Below are 13,650 nucleotides of genomic sequence, written 5' to 3'. Positions count from 1 at the left end.
CCTGTAGGCCTGAAAGTTTACAAGAATGTTGGTCGGTGTACTTATGCACCTTGGGATTTGCTTGTGGATTTATTCAGTATTTGTAAAGTTCTTGCCCTTTACTTAGTAAAAGATTTTTAGTTTTCAACTTGTGGCACATGTAGCCCAAAAAATTTGACCTAGAGTCATAAGATTGACGAAACATTGGACACCTATGGACACATTTCAAGTTTTTTATTTCTGAGAGATCAACGTCATACTTCAAATATATGTTCCTTATTATAAACCAAATCTTGTGACAAGGTAAATAACTTAAGAACCAATATTTTCAAATTTATCTCCCCTTGAACTTAGAATTTTTCCGTAAAAAATATTATTTTTTACTGTTATTTCTTCATTTCTTAAGAGATTAACTTTATACTTCAAATTTATGTTCCATCTTATGTGACAAGGTTCTTAACTCTAGCACCAATATTGCAAGAATTATCTCCCCATTAACTAAGATTTTTTTTTAGAAAAATGTTATTTCTATGCCCCCACAATGTGGAAGCATATAGCGTTGCACTTGTCTGTCCGTCAGTCCGTCCGTCCGTCCGTACGTCCCGAAATCTTGTGAACGCAACTCCTCTTAAACCGCATGGCAGATTTTGCTTAAACTTACAGGGATGAACAACCTTAATGTGTAGATGGTAGTAAAGGAAGGAATTTTTGCTGCGACAAAATTTAAGAGAATTATGGCCCATTGTTGATTATTTCACTAGATACTATTTAGAAATTTTGTGAACGCAACTCCTCTTAAACCGCATGGCAGATTTTGCTTAAACTTACAGGGATGAACAACCTTAATGTGTAGATGGTAGTAAAGGAAGGAATTTTTGCTGCGACCAAATTTAACAGAATTATGGCCCTTTGTTGATTTTTTCACTATATACTATGTAGAAATTTTGTGAATGCAACTCCTCTTAAACCGCATGGCAGATTTTGCTTAAACTTACAGGGATGAACAACCTTAATGTGTAGATGGTAGTAAAGGAAGGAATTTTTGCTGCAACCAAATTTAACAGAATTATGGCCCTTTGTTGATTTTTTCACTATATACTATGTAGAAATTTTGTGAATGCAATTCCTCTTAAACCGCATGGCAGATTTTGCTTAAACTTACAGGGATGAACAACCTTAATGTGTAGATGGTAGTAAAGGAAGGAATTTTTGCTGCGACCAAATTTAACAGAATTATGGCCCTTTGTTGATTTTTTCACTATATACTATGTAGAAATTTTGTGAATGCAACTCCTCTTAAACCGCATGGCAGATTTTGCTTAAACTTCCAGGGATTAACAACCTTAATGTGTAGGTGGTAGTTAAGGTAGGAATTTTTGCTGCAACCAAATTTAACAGAATTATGGCCCTTGTTGTTTTTTTCATTATATACTATGTAGAAATTTTGTGAACGCAACTCCTCTTAAACCAGATGGCAGATTTTGCTTAAACTTCCAGTGATTAACAACCTTAATGTGTAGGTGGTAGTAAAGGTAAAATTTTTGCTGCAACCAAATTTAACAGAATTATGGCCCTTTGTTGATTTTTAGTTTTCAACTTGTTGCACATGTAGTCCAAAAAATATTTGACCTAGAGTCATAAGATTGACAGAACAGTGGCGTGTGGGGGCATCCGTGTCCTATGGACACATTTCTAGTTTACTATAACTTCTTTAGTTAAAAAGTATATACCTCAAACTTCTTATCATCAACCACATCTTACGTGACAAGGTTCATAACTCTTGAAGCAATATTTTCAGATTTATCTCCCTTTGAAATTAGAATTTTCTTTAAGAAATATTATAACTTCTTTACTTTTTAAGGTATCTACTTCAAACTTGAAATCATAACACACATGTTGTGTGCAAGGTCCATAACTCTAGCCACATAGTGTGACTGTTTCAAGTATTATTCCCCTTGAACTTGGAATTTATGTTAACACATATAACTTATTGTTGTAAGAAGATATATATTTATATCCCAATTTATTTTTATGCCCGCGGGCATATAGTAATTGAACCGTCCGTCCATCCGTCCGTCCGTACGAGGTTAACCTAGAACGGCAAGTTGGATTTTTCTTAAGTTCTACCTGTACCAATGGCTTCTTAGTTTAAACACTTACTAATCAATACAAAGTACATGATCTGGGCAAGTTACATAACTCTGGCTTTCATATTTTCAAGTTATTGCCCTTTCAGCACTTAAGTTGGAAATATCTTAAGTTCTATCTATACTAATGGCTTTATAATTTCCACACTTACTTATCAATACAAAGTACATGATATTGCCAAGTTATATAACTGTGTCATCCATATTTCCCAGTTATTTCCCTTTTTTCACTTTGAAAACAGGGCCTTGTCTGGTTAACCTATTTCGGCAAGTTGGATTTATCTTAAATTTCTCCTAATTGCTTAATTTCTTTAATGATATCTTTCGTTTTTAGTAGGTGGATACCTTTGATGGTCCTCTAATTTTTTGTGGAGTAAGCAGTCTCTAGGGTCAAGGTCAAGGTCACTTGTTTAAAAAATAAATATAAACATTTTTGCTCATACAGCCTTTATTTTTTAGTTGATGTCTTAGTTTAATACAAACATGCCAAGGGAGGTCCTCCTTCTTTGGGTGTAGTAAGGGGTCATTTGGGTCAAGGTCAATGTTACCAATGTAAGGTCACCAATGTTAAAAATAGATTTTTACAGGTGTATTAACCTTATTCTATAGACAGATGTTATTTATAATTGATAGAAACATAAACTTTGATGGAGTTAGTGGTGAGCTAGGTCAAGGTCACCATTGCTAAAAATAGATTTTTACACATTTGCTCATACAGCCTTTATTAAGTGACAGATATATTTTATATTTGGTAGGAAGACAACTTGCATGGTATTCATCCTTTTGATTGGGGGTAGGGATCAGTGGGTCAAGGTCACTTGTGCTAAAAATGGATTTTTACACTTTTGCCAATACAGCTTTTATTTATTGACAGATGTAATTTACATTTGGTAGGAAGATAACTTGCATGGTATTCTTCCTTTGGATGGAGTAAGGGGTCAGTTGCGTCAAGGTCACCAGTGCTAAAAATAGATTTTTACACTTTTGCTCATACAGCCTTTATTTATTGACAGGTGTATTTCATATTTGGTAGGAAGATAACTTACATGGTATTCTTCATTTGGATAGAGTTAGGGTCAGTTTGGTCAAGGTCACCTGAGTGCTCAAAATAGATCTTTACACTTTTGCCCATACAGCCTTTATTTAATGACAGATGTATTTCATATTTGGTAGGAAGATAACTTGCATGAAGTTGAAATTTTTCAACTTCACAAGTCAGAGCAATGACTTGGCAACTTATATTTTTCACAATTACAAAATGCCATGACTTTGTCAAGCTATATAGCTTGTGTTTACAATTTTTTGGCAATTTTTCTGTCCATAACTGAGTGAATGGGTAAACATTTTTTGAAATATTGCTACTGACAAGAATCTGAGCCGGGGGCATTTGTGTTAACAAACACGTTCTTGTTTATTAAATATATTTTATTCTATATCAATTATGAAAAAAGCATACTGTAAACTTGTCATGAAACACATTTTACTGGTAATGAAAGAAGAAGAAAAACCAGAAAAAAACACTGTAATCCCATTGTAACAATATGATAATTAACCTATAGTATATAGACCTATAATTACAAGACTTTGTAACACGGTTTATAGTTTAGTCTTCCTTTCTGCGTCCAGTATTTAATTAGTAGAGCTTCACTGTCTCCTGTGACAGCTCTTGTTATATATGTTTATTATGCGATTAAACAGTTATAGTATGACAAACTTTTATGTGGAAATATCATGGCTTGGGGCAAATCTCGGGTTTTCCCTATATAAAATGTTCTCGACCTTACGGCCTCGATCATTTTCTGTAGAGAAAACCCCTAAATGTCGCCCCAGGCCCTTTCCGCATAACAGTCAAGTTCGATATACTATAACATAATGTGTTTACATCATTGCATAATTAGTTTAAAATGACGTCATTCTAGCGCCTTTATGAATGAGTTGTATACTTAGGATGACGTCATTACGCTGCTTACTAATTGGTGCCGATTTGTCATATAAATTTTATGAACTGATATGAATCAAACCGGTGACTGTAGTGTATGTTAGATATTATTTCAGCATAATATGAAAAGAAAACATTGTAAGAACGGAAAATAGCAGTAACAATGCTTTATAATTGTTGTCTTAAAACTATATTATCGAGGAAGAAAAAAATAACAGCCACATCATTATACATGTAATCCCTAACCAGTGTTTATCGGCAGTTTAACACTGGGGTTTTTTCTTCTTTTTAGCTCACCTGAGCTAGCTCAGGGTGAGCTTTTAGGATCGTTTAATGTCCGTCGTCTGTCGTCGGTCCACACTTGTTCGTTAACACTCTAGCGGTCACATTTTTGCCTCAATCATCATCAAACTTTGTCAGGATGCTTATCTAGGTAAAAGCTCGCATGAGTTTGAACATGGGTCATCTCGGATGAAAAACTATGTCACAGGCGCTAAAAATAGAAAAACCTTGTTAACACTCTAGCGGTCACATTTTTGCCTCAATCATCATCAAATTGTGTTGGGATGCTTGTCTAGATAATAGCTCGGATGAGTTCGAACATGGGTCACTCAGATGAAAAACTAGGTCACAGGAGCTAAAAATAGATAAACCTTGTTAACAATCTAGTGGTCACACTTTTGACTCAATCATCATCATCAAACTTGGTCAGGATGCTTGTCTAGGTAATTGCTCGGATGAGTTCGAACATGGGTCATCTCGCATGAAAAACTAGGTCCCAGGATCTAAAAATAGAAAAACCTTGTTAACTCTCTAGTGGTCACATTTTTGACTCAATCATCTTCAAACTTGGTCAGAATGCTTGTCTAGGTAATTGCTCGGATGAGTTCGAACATGGGTCATCTCGGAGGAAAAACTAGGTCATAGGAGCTAAAAGAGAAAAATCTTGTTAACACTCTAGTGGCTACTGTTGTTTTCCAAATATCCTGGAAATTAGTCTGAATGTTTGTTTTGATGATTTCTAGGTCAAGTTTGAATATGGGTCACCAGGGGTCAAAAACTAGGTCACACTGCTCAAATATGGATAATCCTTGTTAACACTCTAGTGGTCACATTTTTGACTTACCTGTCATGAAACTTGGTCATATTGCTTGTCTTGGTGATTGTTCGGATGAGTTCGATGTGTCAAGTGAGTGATGTAAAGTCATCTTGGCACTCTTGTTTGTGTATAGTGACAAATTCACAAAGAGTGTTAGAATATGAAATACAGAATTTAAGAAAATCGCTTTTAGTGTATAATATGAAATAATAAAAAATTTGTAAAAATATATAAATTTTCAAAACTTAATATAGTTACATTATAGAGACGGTATTGAATTAGGATGTAATACTGTAAGATGTACATGAACTGTATTTGACAAATATTATATCTACAGGTGATAGATGAATGGAGGAAAATAGATTTCCGTGATCCAGATTGTGCCCTGCTTGGAGTAACAAAAATCACTGATGTAAATATATTTATCAACATACATGTAATGATAAAATTTTGAATTTAGAAACATCCACAGATAGGTTTATACATCTTATGTCCGCATGTTCATGGTTACTGGAGATGAAATGTCTAATCCATTTTGCATAATACCTTTGTCATTATTTGATGGATTGTCAAAATATTTTGCAAATATCTTCACCACTGGCATGTTGCATGCAAGACTAATGTCCGCATTTTGTGGTCAAGGTGATTACCGGAGGTCAAAGATCAAATCCAATATATAAGCCTTATAACTCTGTCATTACTAAATAGATTGTAAAATTATTATTAAGATTATCCCTGTTAAGCTCACCTGAGCTTAGCTCAGTGTGAGCTTTTAGGATCGTTGAATGTCTGTCGTCCGTCCACACTTGTTCGTTAACACTTTAGCGGTCACATTTTTGCCTCAGTCATCATCAAACTTTGTCAGGATGCTTGTCTATTTAATAGCTCGGATGAGTTCAAACATGGGTCATCTCGGATGAAAAACTAGCTCATGGGAGCTTAAAATAGAAAAACCTTGTTAACACTCTAGTGGTCACATTTTTGCGACGGATGCGCCCTCAGGCGCGTTCAGAGCTATGTCATCTACACATGGGATTTCGTCGACTACAATCGCGCAATGTGTCCTCAACCGAATAACAGCCCACGAAATAGTACATGAATTTGATCCTATGAAACTCCCATACTTCGTCGGGATATCTTAAAAACTTCCATATTTAGCCTTTTCAATTTCAAATTAAGTTATCCAAGTTAAATTATAAACGTATTTGATTGATTAAAACGTTGTAGCCCCGTAGTATTATTGTGCAATTATGCAAATAACTGCTGAAACGATTTACCGCTGTCGAAAAAGTAGAACAGCAAATTATGCTCTAATTAAGGAGTAAGCTCAATAATTCATAGAAATTATTAGCAGGAAATAAATATTTCCCCATTAAACAAAACATTTTTATTAACAGATCAAAAGTTTTTCGTGACTTTAGAATAACTCGCGCATCAATAAAAGAAGAACTCTTTTCGTGACTCATACCGCGGGTTTAGCTGAATATCCAGCAGTTATTAATAAATTAGACTACAGTACAATGATTTGAATTATAAATATCTATTTTTGAAAATGCATGTAACAAGGGAGTTTTTCAACACTTAACCACCATGTAGTCTTTCATGGTAATCTTTATTGAAGGAAGTTATAATATCAGTTCTACTTCCGATTCTTGTGTTTTGTTTACATAAGTTTCTAGGTCACGATATGAGTTAACCTGCTATGAGATTATAATAGCCTTCGACCAGAAGATAACACTATTCTAAAAATAGATTCTGCATCATCTCTGACGTTCGGACGAGTACTTATTATACATGTAATAAACCAGCGGATACATACTTTGTTTAAAGAAATTCTATACAATTGTAAGAAGCAAACAATTTGAAAATGGAATTAAGTGTGAAATTGAAAGGACAACTTAACAATGTAGTGCTTAAGTGATGTAAATGAAAAAAAAATCTAAAAAAATACACCATTAATTGCTGATGATTTTAACCAAAATATTTTTAATGAGACATATGCAAGAGAAATAAAAATAAAAATACAAATGACTTATATTTTATTTTCTATATGCCCACTATGATATAACACGAAGCAATTCTAATTAACATTCTTGAATTATTATGTATAATGCTTGAAGTTTATTTGCATGTTTTTATTTTAGAAATATTTCGTTGACAGTTTTTTTTCAATTTACATATCATTTCTTGGAATAAATCGATAAGGACACTGATTTACAAGATTGACCAGAGTTTTTAGGCATAAATTTCATTCTGTATTTAAAAATTTGGACTTGTTCTGCTTGAAAGTAGAAAATCTGAATTATATCAGATTGGGACACATAAAATATATTGCTCTACAAATCTCGAACTTGTATGGAACAAATTTTCTCTGTTATATCTTTTGTGTGTGTTTTTTTTAAAAAAGCCTTAATGTCTCTCCGGTTTCATGTATGTCGCATTCAGTGCTGCAGCACTTTGATTTACTCAATTGTTATCAAACTTGGTCAGGATGCTTGTCTAGGTCATTACTAGGATGAGTTTAAACATAGGTCATCTCAAATAAAAAACTAGGTCACAGAAGCTTAAAACAGAAAAATCTTGTTAACACTCTAGTGGCTACTGTTTTGATCCAAATATCCTGGAAATTGGTCTGAAAGTTTGTTTTGATGATTTCTAGGTCAAGTTTGAATATTGGTCAACTGGGGTCAAAAACTAGGTCACACTGCCCAAATTTGGAAAAAACCTTGTTAACACTCTAGTGGTCACATTTTTCACTTACCTGTCATGAAACTTGGTCAGAATGCTTGTCTAGGTAATTGCTCGGATGAGTTCGATGCGTCAGGTGAGCGATCTAGGGCAACTACAAACTTGTATCTTAAACAAGAAAATGAAATTTCCACGAAGTAACCGGAAACTTAACAAACAGTCACGGAGTCAGTGATTTTTTATACCCCCAAAAACGAAGTTTGGGGGGGTATATAGGAGTCACCCGGTGGTCGGTCGGTTGGTCGGACGGTCGGTCGGTTGGTCCAGACGTCCATTGCATTTTCCTTGTCCGGAGCATAACTTGAAAACTAATGGTTGGAATTCAATATAACTACATACAATGGTCAAGCACATTGAGAGGAAGTGCAGTGCACAAGAACCATAACTCTATCTTGTCTAATTACAGAGTTATTGCCCTTTGTTACTTTTCCTTGTCCGGGGCATAACTTGAAAACTACTGGTTGGAATTCAAAACAACTTCATACAATTGTCAAACACAATAAGGGGAAGTGCAGTGCACAAGAACCATAACTCTATCTAAAGTAATTACAGAGTTATTGCCCTTTGTTGCTTTTCCATTGCTTTTTTTTTTGTCCGTTGCATTTTCCTTGTCCGGAGCATAACTTGAAGACTAATGGTTGGAATTCAATATAACTACATACAATGGTCAAGCACATTGAGAGGAAGTGCAGTGCGTAAGAAACATAACTCTATCTTGACTAATTACAGAGCTATTGCCCTTTGTTACTTTTCCTTGTCCGTGGCATAACTTGAAAACTACTGGTTGGAATTCAAAACAACTTCATACAATTGTCAAACACATTAAGGGGAAGTGCAGTGCACAAGAACCATAACTCTATCTAAAGTAATTACAGAGTTATTGCCCTTTGTTGCTTTTCAATTGCCTTCTTTTTTTTGTCCGGAGCATAACTTGAATGAAGACTAATGGTTGGAATTCAATTTAACTACATACAATGGTCAAGCACATTGAGAGGAAGTGCAGTGCATAAGAACCATAACTCTATCTTAAGTAATTACAGAGTTATTGCCCTTTATTACTTTTCCATTGCTTTCTTTTGTCTGGACCATAACTTGAAGACTAATTGTCGGAATTCATTATAACTTCATACAATGGTCCAGCACATTGAGAGGAAGTGCAGTGCACAAGAACCATAACTCCATTTTGACTTATTACAGAGTTACTGCCCTTTGATTCTTTTCCTTGTCCAGAGCATGACTTTAAAACTACTGGTTGGAATTCAAAACAACTTCATACAATGGTCAAGCACAATAAGGGGAAGTGCAGTGCACAAGAACCATAACTCCATCTTGACTAATTACAGAGTTATTGCCCTTTGTTACTTTTCCATTGCTTTCTTTTGTCCGGACCATAACTTGAAGACTTATTGTTGGAATTCAGTATAACTTCATACAATGGTCAAGCTCATTGAGAGGAATTGCAGTGCATAAGAACCATAACTCCATCTTGACAAATTACAGAGTTACTGCCCTTTGTTACCTTTCCTTGTCCAGAGCATGACTTGAAAACTACTGGTTGGAATTCAAAACAACTTCATACAATGGTCAAGCACAATAAGGGAAAGTGCAGTGCACAAGAACCATAACTCCATCTTGACTAATTACAGAGTTATTGCCCATTGTTACTTTTCCTTGTCCAGAGCATAACTTGAAAACTACTGTTTGGAATTCAGTACAACTTCATACAGTTGTCAAGGACATTCAAAGGAAGTGCAGTGCACAAGAGCCATAACTCCATTTTGACAAAATACAGAGTTACTGCCCTTTGATACTTTTCCTTGTCCGGAGCATAACTTAAAACGTACTGGTTGGAATTTAAAACAAGTTCATACAATGGTCAAGCACAATAAGAGGAAGTGCAATGCGCAAGAACTATAACTCTATCTTCAGTATTTATAGAGTTATTGCCCTTTGTTCTTTTTCTTTGTCTTTCTGGACTTATTACAGAGTAATTCAATTAAACTTCATCAATGGCCAACCACATTGAAAGGAAATGCAACATACATGAACCACAATTATCTTTAATTGCCCACAACCATAACTCTATGTTTCAATTCTTTTACAAGGTATTCTGTTACTAGTAACATCCTCATTTCCGAAGCAGACTTGTGGGGGTATTAATCACATTTAGTGATAGTTCTAGTTTTTATTAACTTTGACCCCGAAATAAGGTGTCTTCACAATGCCAAAAAAAAACATAAAAAATTCACAAAAATGTGTAAAAAAATTCACAATTGGCAGGATTGCTTTACAAAATAATGAACTGACAAATGACAATCTTGAGAATTTGATTGCTATATTTGAGGAAATAAAAAGAAGAAAGCTTAAACTAAAAACATAATTATTAATGTATGAATAAAGTGACTGCAGGTGATGATTCAATCTTGTTTATTTTTTCACAATTTGTCAGATTATCGCGTTAAAAATTCACAATTTCAGGGGTATGGGTTGTTGTGTAAAAAGTAAAAAAATCACTGTTCTGTCTTGCTTTCAAAACACCATTTTGGATTAAAAAAAGAGATGTTTGACACTCGTTGACATAGTTTATTGCATGATGAGTGAATTTGATCAACATTTTTGATTAGTTAAAGACAAATTCCGTGTAGATGAAGTCTGAGAGCATCAGGTAAATGTGCTGGACGCAATTTTTAATGGTAAATGGCGTCAAATTTTCATCATTCAGCATCTTCGCCTTCGATTTCAATTTAGTCATGTGATTTGTTGGTCAAGTGCTAATTGGTCTATAAATAGGATAATCATTAGTCAATGATTACATGGGAAACACCGCAGGTTCCCCCAGGCATTGATATTATCAAAACAGGATCAAGTATGAAATAGCCTGTATGTTATGAATAAGCAAAAAATATCAACGCCTGAGCCCCAGGCTATATTGGCTACTGTTTTTATCCAAATTTGTTTGAAAGTTTGTTTTGATGATTTCTAGGTCAAGTTTGAATATGGGTCACCTGGGGTTAAAAGCTAGGTCACACCGCCCAAATATGGAAAAACCATGTTAACACTCTATTGGTCACATTTTTGACTTGATTATCATCAAACTTTGTCAGGTAATTGCTGCAATGAGTTTGAACATTGGTCATCTCAGATGAAAAACTAGGTCACAGGAGCTAAAATTACAGAAAACTTGTTTACACTCTAGTGGCTACTGTTGTTATGCAAATATCTTGGAAATTAATCTGCAAGTTTTTTTTGGATGAAGTCTAGGTGAAGTTTGAGTATGGGTCACCTGGGTTCAAAAACTAGGTCACACCGTCCAAATATGGAAAAACCTTGTTAACACTCTAGAGGTCACATTTTTTACTCAATTGTCATCAAACTTGGGCAGGATGTTTGTCCAAGTAATTGCTGGGATGATTTCGATGAGAGCGATCTAGGGCCATCTTGGATCTCTTGTTTATGAAGGCCTAACACTAGGCAAGCCAGGATTGAACCTATATAAGTAGGGTCCTAGCAATTACAAAGACAGCATTAAATTTACAACAAATTTCCAAAGTATCGCATCAAAATTGTAAATGCACTGTAACAAAAGCTATCTTGAATTATATTTACAATCTAAAATGCATATCAGTTAATACATATCTTTAATTTCATGTATTCTTTGATCAGCCATAGAAATTATGAAATTAAACAAAATTGCTTGTTACAGAACATAACTTTAAATTTATTTAATCGAACAGCTTTATATAGTGGGTCCTTTAATACTAAATTGTTAAGCTATGAGCTTTCCTGCTATCATTATTATTTGTAAAGTGCTCGCTTTATTGTAACATTTATAACAAGTAAATATTACTGGTTTTTTTTAAAAGTTTACAAAAATCAAACTAGAATACTACTCCCGATAATGTAAGGACATGTGTATTTTTTAGTAAATGTAATTACCTAATTTAACAAAAATAAAGTACTCAATGCCCCAAAGGAAGACAGAGCAGACAACTCAGTCCCGAAGGGCCCTAAGAACTTTCTTTCACGCAGTCCTCCCACCCGGAAACCAAAGAAAAAAAAAAAAAAAAATGCAAACCAAAAAGAGAAAGCGCACACATCCAACCGGCAAACAACAGGTCGTACACCAGGCAACATTACATGCGACAAAACAGGCAGGGAGCCAAACAGCCTCTTTCAACAAAATGCTCAAACAATCGTAACCAGCAGAAAAATTACCCGACCCCAGGATCTCACGAAGCCTGCAAAACTACATACTGCTAAAGTCAGACCCACAGCAAGAGTTTTTTAAATCACTTTGGAATTTTTGAAATTAAATGGAAATTACTTAAATTTAAAAAACTTTAGTAAAAAAATTTCCCGTAATTCATGAACAGGACCCCCTGTAGAGAGTCCCTAAAAAGCTGTTTTTAAAAATTGTATAGGCTTAACTGTAAAATCCCCCCAATGGAACCCCAAAACCCACTAGATGCACCGATCCCTTTCCCTTCAAGATGGAATTTTATTTTCAAAAAAAAGTCACCCCTTTTCTCAAAATTTTTATGAAAGTTTTGTTATTGGATTAAATCCTAAAAAATACTAAAATTTAAAATTGAAGTTCCATGTTGAAATAAAAACCCCACGTCAAATAATTTTAAAAAATAGAAACTTGGGCCCCGGGAAGTGTTGTGGATGGGAGTTTATTTTAAATATTGGCATTTCTTGTCCACCCAAATATGAATTTTGTGCCCTTTGTTTTTTTCTGATTAAAGGGAAAATTTGAAATTTAAAAGAAAATTTTATAACTAAAATGCCGGGAAATCCCAGGCAATTTTGGAATTTTTGGGGTTTAAGGTAGGGCCCATTTTTCAAAATTTCATTTTCTCGTTTTTTTTTAAAAATGGATAAAAAATTAGAATATTGGAAATGATTCTGAGACGATTGCAGAGCGGTTTTGGGTTCTCAGTAAGTAGGTAAACGATCGTACAAATTTTTTTATAAAATTTTTAATAAAAGTAAGTGATGTTTTTATTATTAATATTAGTATTTAAAATTTTAAAAGAAATGTATTTTTTTTAAATATAAAACTTTTTTGGTTTTTTGTGTCTGTGATTTTTTTTTTTAAATGAGAAAATTTTGTAATTATCTCCCCCAATAATGTGACTGTCGGCCTTAGCTGTCTTCAGCGTGTTTGATTATTCGTTACCCCCCTTAAAATTTTTCATCAAACTGGCAAAAAGTTATGCGGGCTCAATGTCAGGTCCCTTAAAGGCAAAGGGAAAATAATTACTGTGTGGCAGAAATAAAAACCCTTAAAACCTTTTAAAAAAGATTAAAAATAAATAGTTACAAAACAAAGCGTGCCCAAAAAACCCCAGCTGTATAGCTCGGTAATTTTTCTATAAGGGTCAAATATCAATTATAGTTTTATTGTGTCCCCCCTTGGGAGTAAACTTATTTCCCCCGTCTCTGTTGTTTCTGTCCCCGTCTGTCCCCGTTGTCAAATTGTGGATCCCCTAAAAATTGTGAAATTTTTTCCCAAATTTTTAAAAATGATATCCCAAATTAGTTGCATATTGAAAGCTTTTTTGGGGTTAAAATATTTTTGTCATTATCCCTTTAAAAATTTTTAATTTAAAATTTTGCCCGGGACACTTCTCTTATACCACTAATGAAATTTAAATGAAATTTTACGGGATGATCTTTAGCTCAAGTCCTTGCGCATATTGCACGGGTTTTCTGGTTGAAAGATTTTTGGCCGA

At 34.3% G+C, this 13,650-nt stretch overlaps 1 protein-coding gene across 3 annotated transcripts in view; it reads left to right on the top strand.

The window, feature by feature from the left end:
• The window catches only part of LOC132744808 (protein unc-13 homolog D-like), a 333,410-nt gene that overhangs the window by 257,081 nt on the left and 62,679 nt on the right, over nucleotides 1-13,650 (top strand). For all 3 annotated transcript variants that reach the window (XM_060733589.1, XM_060733587.1, XM_060733588.1), the window contains one exon: nucleotides 5,502-5,576. In XM_060733589.1, coding sequence (XP_060589572.1) covers nucleotides 5,502-5,576 — 75 coding nt within the window. The remainder of the gene's footprint in view (nucleotides 1-5,501; nucleotides 5,577-13,650) is intronic.

The sequence above is a fragment of the Ruditapes philippinarum genome, unplaced genomic scaffold, assembly GCF_026571515.1.
Source record: "Ruditapes philippinarum isolate M1 unplaced genomic scaffold, ASM2657151v2 ctg1728_1_1_1_1, whole genome shotgun sequence".
Classification (NCBI taxonomy): domain Eukaryota; kingdom Metazoa; phylum Mollusca; class Bivalvia; order Venerida; family Veneridae; genus Ruditapes; species Ruditapes philippinarum.
The sequence above is the reverse complement of the archived record's forward strand: the minus strand, read 5'-3'. Positions and strand labels throughout refer to the sequence as shown.